Below are 19,183 nucleotides of genomic sequence, written 5' to 3' on the forward strand. Positions count from 1 at the left end.
TCAGAGGCTGCAGGCAGCTATGATCCCACCACTGCACTCCAGCCTGGGCAACAGAGCAAGACCCTGTCTGTAAAAGAAACATTTAAAAAAATAAAAGAGGGACTAAGGAAAAAGACTGTGCTGCATGCTGGTGAGGAGAAGCTGCACGCCAACTACTCTGGAAGACGGGCAACCTCGGAACACGTTACACACGTGACCGCCAGCCACTCCACACTAGGCGTTTACCTGAAAGAAAATGAAGTCGATTTCTACATGGGACTTTATTTATAATATCCAGCAGTTTCAGAATAGCCAAAAACCAGAAAAACTCCAAATGTCCATCGCAAGGGAACGTATAAACTGTGGTGTCTCCATACGACAGAACACAACTCAGCAGTGAAGACAACACAGCTGTGTGCAGAGTGATCTCTCCCCCAACCAGCCATGCTGCGTGGAAGAAGCAAAAAGAAGGAGACCACATGCTCCAGGACCAACGCCATGCCCAGAAGACTCGACAGCCGCCCGCCAATCTGCAGTGATGGAAAGCACGTCGGCGGGTTTGGGGTGGGGAGAGGCGGCAGGGAGGAGGGATTCCTGTCAAACAAGAGCACGTGTCTTGGGGGTCTTGAATGTGAATGTGGTAACGGCTCCATGGGTGTATGTGTGCGTACATGCAAATTCACCACACTGCACTTGACATCGCGCAGCTTACTGCACACCAGTTATACCTCAGGAAAGCTGTAAAAACCGTACTGTAGTGAATGACCTCTGACATCTGCTTCCTGCTTGTACGGCGCACCTGCAGGACATGCTTCCGGAGGCGAGGCTGCTGGCCAGGGGCAAGTGTCTGTGTCATCCCAGCAGACGCCGTGCGCTACCCTCCCTGGGTGTCTGGGGCACTCCCACTCACACCAACATCCTGAGCATGGGCCTAGAAGGTATTTCTGCAGCAACAATGCTTCGCTCCTCTTGAGGCAGGGAGCGCCGGCAGGGGAGACATCTGAGCACAGCCCAGTGTCACCGTCTCTCGGCAGGGTGGCCGTGCAGTGTGAGACCTAGCACACACCTCCGGCACCAGCTGATGCCTCCTGGAGAGGTTTTGGGAGCCCCGCAAGTGCTGTGGCTTTACAAACAACCCCCTCAGTCTTCACATCAATCTAGCAGGGAAGTCCTGGTGCCTGAGTAAAGGGGAGACTGAGGCTCAGAAAGCCATCTGAGAGGCCCCTGATCACAGAGTCGGTAAGGGGCCTGGCCGAGGGCCCGGGGTGGGTGTTCCTGACCCTCGCCTCCCAGGGCTTCTTAGGGGAGTGAACCTGCCCAAGGTGATGAGTGACGACATGGTGGGGGCCTCCAAGGCCATCTCCAAGAAGCTGCCTTCTGCAGGGGCTTCTTGACTTAGGGAGACGCTGGATGAAAAGGCCCCTTTTAAAATGATATTATGGATTCTGAAGGCTTGGGAGCAAAATGCTTTCAAGGGCTGAATTGGAACGAGCGCACGCGTGTAGCTGCAGCCATGTTAACAGAATGACCTGCGTGACCCACCCTCGCCGCCAGACAGCAAGCCCACATGTGTGCTCATTTGTGCACCGAAGGGGTGCGCTTTCTTCTGCTGCCCTCCTTTCAGACAAACTGCTACCGCACAGAGAGCGAGAAAGAGAACAAACGAATAAACAAGTTGGGGGGGATGGTGCTCAAAAGCTCAGAATTCTGGTTTGCCTTCAAATGGCTCAAAGCAATCAGTTCTGGCATAAGCTTCTTGAAATTGACTTACTGCAACTTTTTTAAACACGAGGAGCGCTACATAAATTAGCTGCCAGCCTAGATCTTTCCTCGAGAAGATGACGCCAATCAAAGCAGGTGCCTGTCTCCGAGCGTGTGCGTGGAAAGCAGCTGGAGGGTAGCCGGGATCTTGCTTATAACAAACCCATCACACACGGGGGAAACTTTTGCAAGAAAAATGATTAGTTGTTTTTGCTGAACTGAAAGATGCATAATGGGGGCAGGAGGCCTGGGTGCCGCAGGTGAGGCTCCTGGGGCCTGGAGAGGGGACAGTAGGGAGACCCAAGGCCCAACGGGCAGACAGCATCCAGTCCAGGAATCCCCTCACCCAGGCCAGCCTCCCACGGGTCCCAGACCCCTGCACTGCCCGCCAGCCCCTCCCCAGTGGGCCTTGACCACCACACTTCACATTTTACTTCTCTGTCCCCTTCATCAAATGGCTAGCTCCACGTTTCCAGCCCTGATCATGGTGTCTGGCTCACAGCAGGCATTGATGACCATTTCCCTTGAACAACGGGTGTGGGAACCCCACCAGAGAGGCTGCCGAGTGGGGTACGTAGGACCCCCAGCCCTGGAGATGGTCACACAAGGGTGGGTGGGGCCCAGCTTAACCCAACACTCGCTGCGTGTCCTGACACGGAGCACCTCGCCCCTCCAGGCTTGTTTGTCAAGCCTGTGACAAACACGTGAGAGCACGTAAGAGACAAAAGAGAGCACGTGACAAAGCCGCGCAGACATGGCAGTGTGACGGGTGCCCACGCCTGCCCTTCCTCTCCCACAGACAGGGCTACAACGCCTGGACACGTGCCCGGCTCTGGAAGGCCCACCGCACTGGTGGGTAGGGAACATCGTGGCTCTTCTCTCGCATCCCCTGACCTCAACCTCGTGCCACCATCCAGGCGGTGGTGAGGCTGCTGTACCAGGAGCTCAAGGCGAAGTCCTCCAGCACTCACCTGGGGGCCGGAAAAGAAAGCCACTGAGCTTCAGGAGCGTGGGACCCTCCCTGCTCGGAGTATGGACTCCCCGGCCCCCGTGGCCCCTGCCTCTGCTCTTCGCACACTACCACGGGCTCAGCCCACAGGGCTGCAGTGGCGGCAGGGAGCCTGAGGCAGGAGCTGTGCTCTCTGTCTGAAGCTGCTGTCATTCCAGATGGGCAGGACAAACTCTAGCTGCGTTTTCCTCCCTGTCCTCCCTCCTGCAGGGCCGGGCGTGGGCCCAACCTCCATGACACCAGCAGAGTGCAATAGACGGTGCGAAGAGAGCCCCACGTCCCTGGAGGACCACAAAGGGGAGACCCAGAAACGTGAAAGGACCCGAAGATCACAGAATGGAAGGACTGAAAAGCGTAGTCCTGGAGAGTTGGGGGGCATCCCTGGGTCGGCCCATGCCTGGGTCCCATCCACACTGGCATCTGAAGCCGGTGAGAGCTGAGGGTGTCCCTGGGTTGGCCTGTGCCTGGGTCCCATCCACACTGGCCTCTGAAGCTGATGATAGCTAAGCTGACAGGCACTGCCAATGTCCCAGGCCAAGGCCAGGAGCACTGCCAAGGCTTCACAACCTGAACTGGGATGGGAACCGCGCCCCACAGAAGGTCGCTGGGACCTGGGCTAGAAACCACCCAGGTCGGCTCACTGCTGAACTAAAACACTCTCATTCCTCACAGGACTTAAACACACAACCTCTTCTCACAATGCTCAGGACATAACCCCAAATTACTCGGCACATGAAGAACCACAGAGATTTCAAGTCAGCCTGGAGAGGCAGTTCCAGCTGCCGGGGCTGAGGAGATGGGGCTGGGTTATCTGGGAAGTGCGGCGGAGAGGGGCCACAAGACGGCCCATGCAGACGAGTGTGCACACTCTCACAGCACACGGAAACCCAAAGGTCTCAGCAAATTCACAGAAAAGTGAATTGCTGAAAAAGTATTTAAGGAAATAAATGGCTGAAATATCCCAAATTTGGCAAAAAAAAAAAAAAAAAAAAATCCCTAGAGATTCAAGAAGCTGAGCAAACTCCAAACAGAATAAACCCAAAGAAATCCACACCCAGACACATCCAAACGAAACTGCTGAAAACTGAAGGCAAAAAAAATGGTGAAAACAGAAAAAAACTGTATGACCTCAAAGGGAACAGCGATTCGAGCGTCTGCAAATCTCTCCCCAGGCAGGAACCGCGGTGAGGAGGAGGAACGCCGCAATCGTGGCGTGCTGGGAGGCGAGGGCCGCGGGCCGCGCTGCGTGCGCAGGGCAGAGCTCCTTCAGGAACACGAGAGGAATAAAGACGGACCCATCCGAGGGAAACCGTGAGGAATCGTAGCCACCTGCTCTCCAGGAGAGGCTGCCGGAAATCCTTCAGAAGGAAAGAGGATATGAAGGATACCTGGAGCGTCGACAATGAAAGAGGAACAGATGGCAGCTATCTGGGCTTACAGATAATACCCGGGTCTCTTACTGCCCTTTTCAAAACACTGTATGACTGAAAACAAAACCTGTGGCATTTCCATGTAGGTGGAGGGACGGCAGGAAGGGAGAGGGCAAGGGACCTGCCGGGAGGGGCTTCCAGGTGTGACTTCAAGTGGGATGAGGCTGATTCTCAGTAGGCAGTGATAAGTACTCTAACTCCCAGAGCAAACACTCAAAACATCAGACTGAGAAATAGTCATATGCCCATCTGCTAAATTAAAATGAAATACTAAAAACCATTCAAGTAACTCAACGGAAAGCAGGAAGCATGAAAAGGAAAAACAAAAATGGAGGAGACACACAAACAAATAATAAAATGGTAGCAATGAAAAGACAGAGATTGCCACGATGGTTTAGAAACTGACCCGATGACATCATGTATACAGAAACTCAAAGAACGGGTACAGGTACGCTGCAAGTAAAAGGACAGAAATATTTACAGCACGCAAACACTATGGTAAAGGCAGCTGGCGGGAGGGTGTAGAAGCAGTGCCGTCCCAGGAGCCACAGGCACACCCAGACCCTGACCTGGGCTGCTCAGGACTGTGCTGCCAAGAGAAGGCTCCGGGCTCCCTGGAGGAACGGATGATTGGAAAGCTGGGGCAGAGGACACGAGGTGAGTCTGGAGCACCCTGTGGTGCCAGAGAGTGAGGAAGGGCTCAGAAAACCCAACGACGGGGCACAGCAGGGCGCAGCCAGCCGCGGGGAGATCATGCAGCGAAACAAGTCCCGGTGCATGCACCAGATCAGAACACAGAGCACGCGGCAAACACCCTCCAGTCCACACTGCTGGCAATAAACAAGTCCCGGTGCGTGCACCAGATCAGAACACAGAGCACGCGGGAAACTCCCTCCAGTCCACACTGCTGGCAATAAACAAGTCCCGGTGCATGCACCGGATGAGAACACAGAGCACGCGGCAAACTCCCTCCAGTCCACACTGCTGGCAATAAATGAAGAAGTGAATAAATGGGGAAGAGGAGACACCTCCCTCACAGAACTCCACATCATACATGTAGAACTCATCCCTCCAGAGGGGGAGCGTCGCCTGTGCCCTGAGGGATTCACTTCCAAGGAAGAGACTGGAGAAAGTGCAAACAGCTTCGCGGACGAGGCACCCGGCAGAGCACGCCTCAGTCCGGCGGTCAGGTCCACCGTCAACGCCACAGTCCGGCGGTCAGGTCCACCCTCGACGCCTCAGTCCGGCGGTCAGGTCCACCGTCAACACCAGCAGTCTTGTCCACATCTACGCCTCAGTCCAGCGGTCAGGTCCACTGTCAACGCCTCAGTCTGGTGGTCAGGTCAACCGTCCACACCTCAGTCCAGCGGTCAGGTCCACTGTCAACGCCTCAGTCTGGTGGTCAGGTCAACCGTCCACACCTCAGTCCAGTGGTCAGGTCCACTGTCAACGCCTCAGTCTGGTGGTCAGGTCAACCGTCCACACCTCAGTCCAGCGGTCAGGTCCACTGTCAACGCCTCAGTCTGGTGGTCAGGTCAACCGTCCACACCTCAGTCTAGTGGTCAGGTCCACTGTCAACGCCTCAGTCCAGCGGTCAGGTCCACCGTCAATGCCAGCGGTCATGTCCACCATCAACGCCTCAGTCCAGCGGTCAGGTCCACTGTCCACGCCTCAGTCCGGCGGTCAGGTCCACCATCAATGCCAGCGGTCATGTCCACCATCAACGCCTCAGTCCAGCGGTCAGGTCCACTGTCCACGCCTCAGTCCGGCAGTCAGGTCCACTGTCAACGCCTCAGTCCAGCGGTCAGGTCCACCTGCTGTTGCATGGATGTCAGGGGCTCCCTGATGGGACGTAGTGAGAAAGGACTTGTCGTCTGTGATCTTCCTTCCAAAAACCACCATCTCAGGTTAACAATGAAACACATCACACAAGCTCGCTTCGGGGGCGTTCTAGGGACTCCTAAACATACTGAGGTCAGGAGAAGCGAGGAAAGACAAAACTGTCACCGACCAGCGGCAGGAGAGATGTGACGACTAAAATCAACGCGGTGCCCTGGCTGCAACATGCAGGAAAGCCTGGTGGATCCAAACAAGGGCTGGAGACAGGCCCAGAGTCACACGCCGGTGACGAGCACCATGGCAGCGTGAGATGTCAACAGCGAGAGAAACCGGGTGAAGAGGGTATGAGAACTCTCCGTCCAATTTCCACAACTTGCCTATTGAATCTGGTAAACAGTGTGGCAATTCCATCTTTTCAAAAAATCGACTGTTGGCCAGGTGTGGTGGCTCCCGCCTGTAATCCCAGCACTTTGGGAGGCCGAGGTGAGTGGATCACCTGAGGTCAGGAGTTTAAGACCAGCCTGGCCAACGTGATGAAACCCCGTCTGTATTAAAAATACAAAAATTAGCCAGGCATGGTGGCACATGATTGTAATCCCAGCTACTCGGGAGGCTGAGGCAGGATTCACTTGAACCCGGGAGGCAGAGGTTGCAGTGAGCCAAGATGGTGCCACTACACTCCAGCCTGGGTGACAGAGCGAAACTCCACCTCAAAAATAATAAATAAATAAATAAATAAATAAATAAAACAAAAACCCCATAGCTTATGTCAATCTCAATGGTGAAAAGCTAAAAGCTTTTCCCCTAAATCAGGAACAAGACAAGAATGTCTGCTTTTGCTGCTTCTATTCAACATAGCCAGAGCAATTAGGCAAGAAAAAGAAATAAATTGTATCCAAATTGGAAAAGAAAAAGTGAAACTACTTCTCTCTCTTTGCAGATGCCAGGCTACAGAAAACCCTAAAGAAGCTGCAAATAACCTGTTCTAGTCAATAAACAAAATCAGCAAAGTTGCAAGATACAAAGTCAACACACAAAAGATCAGTTGTATTTCCCTGTATTAGGAACAAGCAATCTGACAAGGAAATCAAGAAAACAATTCCATTCTTAACAGCATCAAAAAGAACAGAACACTCTGCAATACATTTACCCAAGGAGGCATAAGATTTGTACCCTAAAAACTGCCAAACATTGCTAAAAGAAATGGAAGAAAACCTAAGTAAATGTAAAGCCATCTGTGTCAGGGAGAAGAAGACTGCCCGCTGTTTACCTGTCAGCGGAGTCAAACCCCCCTGAAAAAGAACCACCACCAGGGAGACTCATAGCTCCTGACCTCGAAATTTATGAGAAAGCTACCTAAGTGAAAAAGGAACTGACTTTTATACACAAACAACCTGGATGGATCTCGAGGGCGTTGTGCTGAATGAAAGGAGCCAGTCTCAAAAGACTGCATGTTGTAGGACTGGGCTGGAAAAAGCCGAGCCGCAGGGTTGAGCAGACATGTGCAGCTGCCGGGAGGTCCCTGTGTGGCTGGGTGAATGGAAAGGGGGACCATGGAGGATTCCTGAAGGGTTGACGTTATTTTGCACTCTGATTACAGGGTGATTAGAGTTCATAGAGCTGTATCCTATAAGAAAAAAGTTAATTTTACTATATAATTTTAATTTTTACTTTTTTTTTTTTTTTGAGACAGTCTCACTCTGTTACCCAGGTTGGAGTGCAGTGGCATGATCTCGGCTCACTGCAACCTCCACCTCCCAGGTTCAAGTGATCCTCATGTCTCAACCTCCCAAGTAGCTGGAATTACAGGCACGTGCCACCACGCCCAGCTAAGTTTTCCATTTTTAGTAGAGACGGGGTTTCACTATGTTGGCCAGGCTGGTCTCCAACTCCTGACCTCAGGTGATCTGCCTGCCTTGGTCTCTCAAAGTGCTGAGATAAAAGGCGTGAGCCACCATGCCCAGCCTATTATATAATTTTAAAAGTAAAAAATTTAAACACCTGCTGGGCTATGTCCTATATCTTACTGTGGTGGCTGCATGCTTGTGCATACATCTGTTGAGACGTGACGGTGGCATCTGGTGGGGGAATGGTGGTAGAACTGTAGATCATTGCTGGCATTCTTTAGAACTGCAGGCATGTGGTGGTAAGAAGTGCATCCACTTTTATTTACTTATTGTTTTAAAACTCTGAAGATAACGTAGCCTCTATGACCTGCTCCCCGGATAAGGGTACCACCGCCCGCCCTTGGTACTCGCCGACCATGAACTCAGGTTTAAATGAATCCCTTCCATTGTGTGCGAGTTGCGCTAATACAGTAGATATCCTTAAACTCCTTCTCAGGCCCGCAGTTAGAATTCAGTAGTGTGGAGATGCATGCAGTGCCATGCGGGGCCCACAGCCAGCCCTTCGGTGTGCGAGTTCCACCTCAATACAGTGAATATCCTTAAACCCCGTCTCAGGCCCACAGTTAGAACTCGATCAACGTGGAGATGCACGCAGTGCCATGCGGGGCCCACAGTGAGCCCCACACAAACATCACTTGCCTCTCACTGCAATCATGGCCACCGCTGCTGCTGGGGGCTGTTGCCGTCACCAGTAAGAAACACAAGCGATGGGATTTCTCAGTGCAGCCAGGCTCCTACAGGCTACAGTTGGTCTTTCCAGACACACAGAATTCTCTCGCACAGAAGTCAAAACATGGCCAACAGTTCACCTTCATTCTCACTAGGTGAAAACGCAAAACCACTCAAGCTCCAAAAGGGGTTAATCAACTATACATTAAGACTTAACAAAAACCTATAAAAACATGGGGAAGTGTTTATGTTATAATATATAGTGGAGAAACAGGATGCAAATGATGTGTGTTTCACTTAAAATATATATTATATAAACGGAAAAATCATCAAAGACTTCAGTTAAAGACGGTAGCTTGAACACGTGCACTTAAGTGTAATCTCTCTCAAAATCCTGGTAAAACAAGGGTAAAGGTTTTGCTTACTTTTTTTGAGGCATTTACCTGAAGACAAAGAAAAGAAGGCACAGCATCAAATAGCCTTTAAAATGGAAGCTGGAAAGCTTCCAGACAGATGAGTGGCAAACGACCCCAGAAAAGCTGAATCCCACGCCAGCAATGGAACAGCCAAGAAGCTTTGACATCACAAGCTCCCCAGGTTCAGGGATACCCACCCCAGCAACGACTTCCGGAAGCAGGGAGGAGGGAGCGCTGGAACTGCAGGGCTGGCTGGAGACCTTTAAAACAGAACGAAGACCTCATCGCAGATTCACAGCAATTTGTGGGAAACGTACAAGGAGGTCCGTGTCCTCTTTACCCAATCTCCCTCGATGGTAACAACTTAAACAGCAATATCAAAAACGGGACAACTAACATGGGTACAATCCAGAGACTGCTCGCCTGCCGCCAGCTCACAGACACTTCCCTCCACGTCTACTCCCACGTGATCTGTCATGTGTGTGGATGTGTGCGCCCACAACTGCCATCCAGACACAGGCCTGTCCTGACACCGGAAGGCTCGCCCCGCTGTCCTTTTGTACACACATGCACCCCCGTGCCTAAACCCTAGCAATCTCTTCAATTTTCTGTGTCAAATTGATCTTAATTATTAACTGTTTGGTAGATTTCTCTAGGGAAACCATTTGGGCCTAGGGATATCCTTCTCATCTTTATGACTTCAATTTTTTTTAAAAAAATAGTTTACAAGATTATTCAGATAACCTATTTCATCTTGGTCGAGTCTGGTGGCTTGTGGGTTCTGAGGAGTGAGTCCGCTGCTTCAAGTTGTTTGTGGCATAACACCCTCTGCTTAATGGCTACAGGGCCTGTAGTGATGGCCCCTATTTCATTGCTGATATTGATGATTTTGGTGGTGTCTTTTTATTTTTGTCAAATTTGCTAGAGATTTGTCAATTTTATTGAATTTTTTTTCCAAAAAAGCCCCAGCTTATTGTTTTAATAATTTTCTCTATTTTTTTTTCAATTTCATTGCTTTTTGCTCATGTTATTTCCTTCATCCATGCTTGCTCTGGGCTATTCCACTCTCCTTTCTCCAGGTTATTGAGATAGGAACATAAATTAGAGACCATTCCTCTTTCCCAACGTGAACACTGAGCATGACGTACTTCCTTCTCAGCACCGGTCTAGCTGGACCCCACTTACTTAGATGTGTGTATTTCCATTATTGCCCAGTGTACTTATTTGTACCGGGAGAACTCCTCCCCCACACGGGCAATGCAGACATGTGTTGCTAATCTCCTAATGCTTAGAGACTTCCCTGTTGTTCTTCTGTTACTGACATCTAGTTTGGGTTCATTACACTCAGAGCACACAGTCTGAGTGAATTCGATTCTTTCGAATTTACTGGGGTCTCTTTGATGACCCGTGATGTGATCTGTTGTGACTGTCCCAGGTGAATGCAGAGGCAAGAGTCCTCTGCTCTCGGACAGGGTGTTCCACAGACACTGATTAGGTCCTGCGGGCTGATGGGGACACTCAGTTCCGTCAGTCGTGGAGGGTGAGGTGTGAGTTCTCAACTGTAAATGTAGATCTGCCCGATTCTCTGTTCATCCCAGACACTTCTGCGTCCTGGGTTTTCTAACTGTTATTTGGCTTGTGTACATCTAGGAGTGCCAGACCTGGGGGCAGAGTGGGAGTTCTGCCACCGCACAGACCTGGCGGACACCATCCTGGCACACGCGGAGTGCGGACGTGCACCTGCTCACAAGGGCGACAGACAGCCAGGCGTGAACTGGGACCCTAGAGTGGGGATGCGTACCCCACTCACGAGGGCCACGGACGGGTGGATGCGAGCTGGGCCCCTACAGTGGGGAATGTGTACCTGCTCACGAGGGCCGCAGACAGCCGGGTACAAGCTCAGCCCCTAGAGCGGGAATGTGTACCCCACACACGAGGACCACAGACGGGGGTGCGAGCTGGGCCCCTGCCTGTCTCGCCAACACCACGGACAGGAGGCATGAAGGGCAGCGGCAGCCTCCCTGCTGCAGGGTGTGGGGAAGGCCCTGCTGAGCCTCTGACATGGGGTCCTGGGGGTTTAAGACCCCCCTCCACATCCTGCTCTGCCTCGGTGCTGGGTGAGGTGTAGGCTCCGATCCCTGTTGGGCATGGCGACACTACTGGACCAGAGAGCCAGAGCTGGGCCTGCCTCTGCTGAATGGCACCAAGGTCCCTGCCATCAGCCCTGCTGACCCTGCCCAGCACAGACACAGGAGCAGTGCCGGCTGCTGAAGGCTGGGGCAGGAGACGCGCTCCCCGAGGGGCCACGCTGATGCTGCTGGGCGGGGACAGCACTCTGCTGGCTTCTGCTTCTGGGAGTGAAGGGCAGGAGCCTGCATGCCACTCTGCACATCCTGCATAAGATCTCTGGGCTGAGACAGGCCCTTAGGTAAGGCACGGACAGGGTGCCCCACCGCAAGAGGAGTCCTGCATTGGCGACACACTTCCCTGCTCAGCCCCCAGGAGCTGGCAGCACAGGCCCCCACACCAGAGTCACCCAGGCTGAGAGGAAAGATCAGAGGCCCCTCCCAAGGGCTCCCCAGTGGAAGACCCAGCCGGATTCCTCGGAGAAGCACAGGGCAAACCCACCCTGGCACAGGCAGCTGGGACCACCAAACGCTTAAGGAAATCATCCAGAAAGAAAAGAGTAAGGTCCAACACTGGCAGAAAAACAGCAACTTAGAGCAACAGAGAACAGGGTTCACTAGGAGAAGAAAACTCCAAAAAGCACTATTATTAACATCAAAGACACAGTGACCCCACTGCACTCATGAACACTGACAGGATGCTTTATACATAAAAGAATCCTCAGAGAACAGAAACAGACTCTCAGGAAACGAAGAGTATGGCAACAAATAAAATAAGAACAGGTTAACAAAGCTGAGAAAATACAGAAGGTAGGACAAAAATAAGGAAAATAGGATCAAAAAGATTTAAGAGAGAGAAAACTATTCGAAAATCCAACATCCAAGTAACAGTTTCAGAAAGAAGACACAGAAAACAGAGGAGAGGAAATGATCAGTGAACAGAGCCAGGAAAGCTCTCAAGAGCGGAAGGGCGTGAGACGCCAGAAGGAAAGGCCTGGAGTGCCCAATGCAGCGCACAGAGCAGGCCCCGGCCAGAGTGTTTGGGTAACCTGAGGATGCTGGGGACCAGGGGAGGCGGGCAGGCTTTCGGAGAGGAAGAAGCAGGTCCGGGGTACAGGACCCAGGCAGGCAGGGCCCTGAGGACCCAAGCTGCAGGCCGGACCTGGGGCGCGCACCTGCCTTCACTGGCTGTGGTCACCGGCACCACCTGCAGAGCCCAGGCGCAGGGGCCGCTGTCGCTACCGGCAGCCAGGCAGTGGGCTGGGGACAGCTCTGGTGGTCACGGGCCTGCTGACAGTGCTGCCCAGCCAGGTGGAGGCAGCTCACCAGCCTTCACCCTGTTGACCTGGCTGCCTCAGCCTGCTCCTGAAGCTGCTCGGGGGAGGGAGAATGAGGCCAAAAAGGCTCCCCAGGTCCTGCCCTGGGCTCCTGATCCCCAGATGGGCTGGGCAGTCCATCACCAGGCCCCCTCGGGGCCACGCCTTCCCACCTGGGACCATAGCATCTGAGGGTGACCTCTTTCCGGCCACAGCTGCCCTTCCAATGGGACCAATCACTTGTACTCCAGACCCAGCCCAGCCAGCAGGTTCTCCACGGTGGGCAGCAGGAGTGGCTGCAGAACAGGACAGAACCAGGGAAAACCAGTTCCACTTTCCCAGGCTGAACTCTCCCTGGCGGCCTGGGCTGGGCACGGTGAGCTCAAAGATCAACCCACTGCCCTAGAAGCTTGGAAGGCAGGGACTGTCTTTCCAGTTACCTCTATGTAGTTTCATGAGGGGACTTAGAGCAGCGGTGTTTAATGGAGATTTGTTGGACGAAAGATGATAATTTCTACAAAAGAACATTAAAAGTCTAGCACCTGGCCCTCTGGAAAGGACGTGGGCCTGGGCACTGGGTCCCTGGGGTGTGAGTGGAGATCACAGAGTGTCCTGAAGAGTGGGGACCTCGGGTGAGTGGGGTCATGGGTCACCTCTCGTCCCCTGAGGCAGGCCGGCGTCTCCAGGACCCCCAGCACCTCCCGGGACCCAGAAGGCATCACACGGCCGGGAAGCGAGGGTCCGAGTGTGACTAGCAGGCGCTGGCACAGATAGGCAAGCCTCTGGAATTAGCAAGCGTCTAACCAGTTGCTGAATCTACAGGCAACATTTAGGATTTGCTAGAGCTGCTATTTGACAACAGAGAGGACGGGCTCAGATTTGTTCTGGCTGAAAGGGCTCCTCAGCTGCTGCCTCTTAAAAATCCCCACCGACGCTCTCTCTAGCTTCAGTGTTGAAAAACGATGCTGTGTGATACATGTCATTCACATACAACAAATAAATGGATGTGAAAATGTGAGTGTGCATCTGGGCAAGAGCAGGCACACATATGTCTGGCTGTGCATGTGTGTGTGAGGACCATCCCTGGTCCTCCTGTGTCCGAGATTGGTGGGTTCTTGGTCTCACTGACTTCAAGAATGAAACCGTGGACCCTTGGTGAGTGTTACAGTTCTTAAAGATGGTGTGACTGGAGTTTGTTCCTTGCCATGTTCGGACATGTTCGGAGTTTCTTCCTTCTGGTGGGTTCGTGGTCTTGCTGGCTTCAGGAGTGAAGCTGCAGACCTTCATGGTGAGTGTTACAGCTCTTAAGGCAGCACGTCTGGAGTTGTTCGTTCCTCCCGGTGGGTTCGTGGTCTTGCCGGCCTCAGGAGTGAAACTGCAGACCTTCGTGGTGAGTGTTACATCTCATAAAGCAGTGCAGACCCAAAGAGTGAGCAGCAGCAAGATTTACTGCGAAGAGTGAAAGAACAAAGCTCCCACAGTGTGGAAGGGGACCCCAGCGGGTTGCCACTGGTAGCTCTGGCAGCCTGCTTTTATTCCCTTATCTGGCTCCACCCACTCCTGCTGATTGGCCCATTTTACAGAAAGCTGATTGGTCTGTTTTGACAGGGTGCTGACTGGTGCGTTTACAAACCTTTAGCTAGACACAGAGTGCTGATTGGTGCATTTACAAACCTTGAGGTAGACACAGAGTGCTGACTGGTGAATTTACAAACCTTGAGCTAGACACACGGTGCTGATTGGTGTATTTACAATCCTTTAGCTAGACATAAAAGTTCTCCAAGTCCCCACCAGATTACCTAGACACAGAGCACTGACTGGTGCGTTTACAAACCTTTAGCTAGACACAGATTGCTGATTGGTGCATTTACAATCCTCTATCTAGACATAAAATTTCTCCAAGTCCCCACCGGACTCAGGAGCCCAGCTGGCTTCCGATAGCGGATCCCACGCCGGGCTGGGGGCAGAGCTGCCTGCCAGTCCCACGTCACACACCTGCACTCCTCAGCCCTTGGGTGGTCAATAGGACCAGGCGCCGCGGAGCAGGGGGCCGCGCTGTCAGGGAGGCTGGGCTGCGTGGGAGCCCAAGGCTGGGGGCGGGTGTGGGCTCAGGCATGGCGGGCTGCAGGTCCCAAGCGCTGCCCCACGGGGAGGCGGCTGAGGCCCAGTGAGAATTCGACTGCAGCGCAGATGGGCCGGCAGTGCTGGGGGACCCAGTGCACCCTCCGCAGCTGCTGGCCCAGGTGCTAAGCCCCTCACTGCCCGGGGCCGGCAACGCTGGCCGGCTGCTCAGAGTGTGGGGCCCACCAAGCCCATGCCCACCCAGAACTCGCACTGGCCTGTGAGCACCACGCACGCAACCCCAGTTCCTGCCTGCGCCTCTCCCTCCACACCTCCCCGCAAGCAGAGGGAGCCAGCTCCGGCCTCAGCCAGCCCAGAGAGGGGCTCCCACAGTGCAGTGGCAGGCTGAAGGGCTCCAAACAAAATGGTGGGGACGAGAAGCTTTGACCTTGATGTAGAAGATATCAATGATAAAGGCCTTTTCTTAAATTGTAAAAATGAATAAACCCCAAGCATGCCAGCCCACACAAATCTGACACACGCCTGGCCATGCTCCCATCAACTGCAGAACGAGAGGTTCTAGGTGCCAAAAGGCCCAGCAGAAAGCAGAGTGCCATCTCAGAGAGCAGGGAGCCGTGCAGCGTGATGCAGGCTCCTGCGTGGGCAGCCACGGGCCGGGACACGCTGACCTTCCTGAAACCTTCACAGATGCTGGAAGCCACAGCCGCAACTCCCCAGATTTAAGAACCTACTCCACCACCTCCCACGTGGCTCCTGGGGACTGGAAGACAACAGTGGAGACCACCCTGCCTCGCGTGGCATTCAGGACCTTGCAGGGTCAGGCACTAGCCACACCAGCCCAGACCTTCCCGATGCACTGCTGTGCACGGCCTCTCCCCCTGCGCCCGCGTGCCTCCAGAGGCCCTTTCTCCATGATGACAAGGTGTGGCCTCTGCTGCTGGTCCCAGCTCCCCCTCTCACTGCAGACACACATTGAAGCCTGTCTGGCACGTCATCCAGCCTTGGCCTTGGTGAGCTCCTGACCTGCCTGGGCTGCCCTTCTGGGCCATTCCTTCTGTCTCACTACACACTACCCCTGCTCTGAGGCCTCCAGGCCGGCTGCTCTGTGTGGCAAGGGTCTTTCTCCCCAGGTGGGGCTGCTCTTGCAAGTCAGGGTGTGTGTGGGAGGCATATTTTGCTCATCTCTGCAAAGGAAAAGCCAACTCCGGCTTCGGAGGGGCTCCCAGCACCGATGCTTGGTGAGCAGGTGATGGGGACGGCCCCTCTGCCACTCTCCTTCCCCTCCCCAGGCCTGGCAGCCAGTGCTTTCTCCAGCCACATTCTTCCACTTCAAAGCCTCTAGTGCCTCCCATTGCTGCTAGGAAAGAGACTGCACGCTCACCATGGCACCTGCCCGGTCTCCAGCTTCCCCCACCCCACACCCACGCTCACACACAGCCCCCAACCCCATCAACCCGAAGACCACACGCAGACGCACTTCCGGGGGGAGACATCCGCTGTCACAGGACCACGTGCACCTCACAGGCTGTAACGACAGAGCCTCTAGGTGAAGAATGGCCCCCAGGTCCCCGAGACACGGAGACGCAGATGAAGACGGAGAGCGCGTCGGGGCCCACTCACCACTCCGTCAGCCTCCATGCTCGGCCCTAAGGACGCCACGGCACACACTCAGTATCTGAACACTTGAACGGCTGAGCAGATGTAAATCAAACCGCTCAGACTCCAGCGGATCCCAGAGAGGGCGATGTGTAAGGCACAGCCCATGCATGAGGAATGCTTCAGAGACGCTGGAGGAACATCGAATCTAGAAGGCATCAGCTGCCACGTGCAGAGCACTTCCTGGGCCGGGGCCACACTAAAGGCAGCCCTTTTCCTGCTTTACTCTCGGCAACCCTGAGAAAGAGGGGCCATCCACAGGTGAAAACTGGAACCCCAGGGAGTGGGTGTGACAGACGAAGCAGAGGCTGCTGCCGCGGGGGGTCCAGGGGCCCACACACCAAAGCTGTGTGGCCAAGGAAGGGTGCTCTCTCCCCACTGCCACCCCCATCTCACTGCAGGGCCATTTGATGTCCCCTGGAGCTGTCTCAGTCCCCTGTTCTCAGTTCCTCTGATGACCAGGAGAAACCCTGGATGCCCAGGGCCTGGCCTGCTGCAGACACTCAGAGCAGAGGAGTGGCCAATGCAGGAAAGCCATGGGCCTCCTGCCACCCCACCCTGTGCCCACAGCCACTGCCTCCCACATTGGATTCCGGCAGGACACTCGGGTTGCCCCACAGCCACTTTCAATCCGCACTGGATGGGGCAGCGCCAACACAGGCACCAAAGCGGAGCCCGGAGCTCCACCTGCGTCTGCCTGGAAACCTCTTGCCTGAGGACCCTGATGGGTCCACAAGGCGGGGGAGAGGCAGAGAGCTCTAGAAAAGCAGCCCGGCCTGCAGACCCTGCTCTAGGGGCGCCGTGTGCAAGCAGGAGCTGGGGTGAGGGTGGCCTAGGACAGTGCGGTGGCAGAGAGCTGGCAGCATGTCTGAAGCGCAGCCCAAGGGCTGCTGGACACGCCTGGCTGCTACACTGCCTGGGCTCTGCTCTGAGCCACACTCCAGTGCAGCCATCTCGGCACAGCACTGCCATGCAGCCCCTGCGGCTGCAGACCCGGCTCCAGCGCCGCCCCCTGATGGAGGACCTGCTCCCTTCTGAGCGTCAGGGACACTGAGAGACCCCTGCTGTCAGCGCTGGCTGGAGAAGTGCTGCTGAAGAAAGGGCCACACCAGCAGAGACGAGTGTCCCTGCAGAGAGGAACCTAGGTGGATGGGATGGGACTTACAAAGAAAAGCCCTTCCAGGAAGGCAGCAGAGGAGCAAGACTTTACTCCAGCCACCCACGGGGGAGCACACAGAGAAGGGCACGGCCTGGAGAGGGGGACAGGAGGCTGCCGGTGGACGTGTCTCCCGCACTCCCCTCCTCTGGAAAGGGCACACCTGAGCGTGCGCACCTCCCCGCTGGGGGACACGCCTGAGCATGTCCACTTCCTGGGGGACACGCATGAGCGTGCCCACCTCCCCCCACCCCACAGGACACACCTGAGCACGTCCGCCTCTTCCTCAGTGGGACACACCTGAGCGTATCCGCGTCCTCCCCTGCAGGACACACCTGGGCGTATCCGCCTCCTCCCCCACAGGACACACCTGGGCGTCTCCGCCTCCTCTCTGGGGGACATACCTGAGCGTGTCCACCTCCTCCCTGGAGAACAGGAAGCTCTGTTCGGCAGAGCTGGACTGAGACTTTAGCATCTTCAGCTCCATCTCCAGCTAAGAGAAAGCAAAGGATAGAGGGTCAGCAGACACGAGCACACCCAGGTGTGTGGGGAACCCCAGCTCAGGCCCCTGAGACCACCCCTGGCAGCACCCCCGCCCTGGGCTGGGAGCTGCGGGAGAGACCTCTCTCCTGGAAGCCTGAAGCTGCCAGGCCAGACAGCACTCTAACTTTGCAAACTCAAGTTCTCTCACTTTTTTGTCACTTCCATCTCCTGAATAGCAACAGATGCACAGGCTCACGGTGAGGTGTGTGGGGTGCATGTGAGAGTCTCTGGAGAGTGGACACACAGCTGGGGAGAGAGCACGCTCCAACGCTGCCATCGGTTTGGTTTAACAGCCACAAGCCGTCATTTATTCCGCTACTTCCAATTCCTCTACAGAACAGCGTGAGATGCTGCACCGCCCGGGAGGGAGCCTGGATTCTATTTTTCTTTTTTGAGATGGAGTCTCGCTCTGTCACGCAGGCTGGAGTGCAGTGGCACAATCTCGGCTCACTGCAACCTCCACCTCGCAGGTTCAAGCGATTCTTCTGCCTAAGCCTCCTGAGTAGCTGGGACTACAGGCGCATGCTGCCACGCCTGGTTAATTTTTTGTATTTTAGTAGAGATGGGGTTTCACTGTGTTCTCCAGGCTGGTCTCGAACTCCCGACCTCAGGTGATTCACCCGCCTCCGCCTCCCAAAGTGCTGGGATGACAAGCGTGAGCCGGTGCACCCGGCCAGGAGTGTGGATTCTAACTCGCCCCTACACACCTAGGGTGGGAGGCATCAGGGGCAGCAGACGGTGGGGAGGCCAGGAGCCAGAACGGACTGCAGGCTCAAGGAAGAGCAGGGCACAGACGGGGGCCTGGTCAGGCAGGCTGGCGCAGGCTGAGGGGCTACGTAGGCACCAGCTCCAGGGCCCGGGGGTGCTAAGGAAGGCCCACCCAGAGATGCCCCTCACCACTCCTGGGGTGTCTCACGGACAGGATCCGATGGGTTCAGGGAGGTAAATCCTGCCCCTGGCCCAAGTCAGAACCTTGTTCCCACCAGTCCTGACCCACTCCAAAGCCCGGTTCACTCCGTCATGAAGGGAGGAGGAAGGACAGTGTGGCCTCAGGGAGGGAAGGATAGGTGCCAGCAGGTACCAGGGCAGCCGGAGGCTCCCAGCAGTGAAGCTGCAAAGCCTGCCAGACACCCAGGGTGGAATGACGCGAGGGGGACAACACCCCCTGGGCTGGGGGCCAGCAGGAGCCTGGGAAAAAAGGCATTGGGGCAGGGGGTGCACAGTGTGCAACAGGGTAGGATATGCTAATTACCCTGATCTAATCACCATATGTTACATGTACTGAAACATCACT

General features: G+C 54.8%; 1 protein-coding gene across 18 annotated transcripts in view; it reads right to left on the bottom strand.

The window, feature by feature from the left end:
- The window catches only part of MAD1L1 (mitotic arrest deficient 1 like 1), a 425,682-nt gene that overhangs the window by 151,933 nt on the left and 254,566 nt on the right, over window positions 1-19,183 (bottom strand). For all 18 annotated transcript variants that reach the window (XM_055115663.2, XM_008973147.5, XM_063605596.1 and 15 more), the window contains one exon: window positions 17,751-17,839. In XM_055115663.2, the coding sequence (XP_054971638.1) occupies window positions 17,751-17,839 (89 nt within the window). The remainder of the gene's footprint in view (window positions 1-17,750; window positions 17,840-19,183) is intronic.

The sequence above is a fragment of the Pan paniscus genome, chromosome 6 (genome assembly GCF_029289425.2).
Source record: "Pan paniscus chromosome 6, NHGRI_mPanPan1-v2.0_pri, whole genome shotgun sequence".
Lineage (NCBI taxonomy): Eukaryota > Metazoa > Chordata > Mammalia > Primates > Hominidae > Pan > Pan paniscus.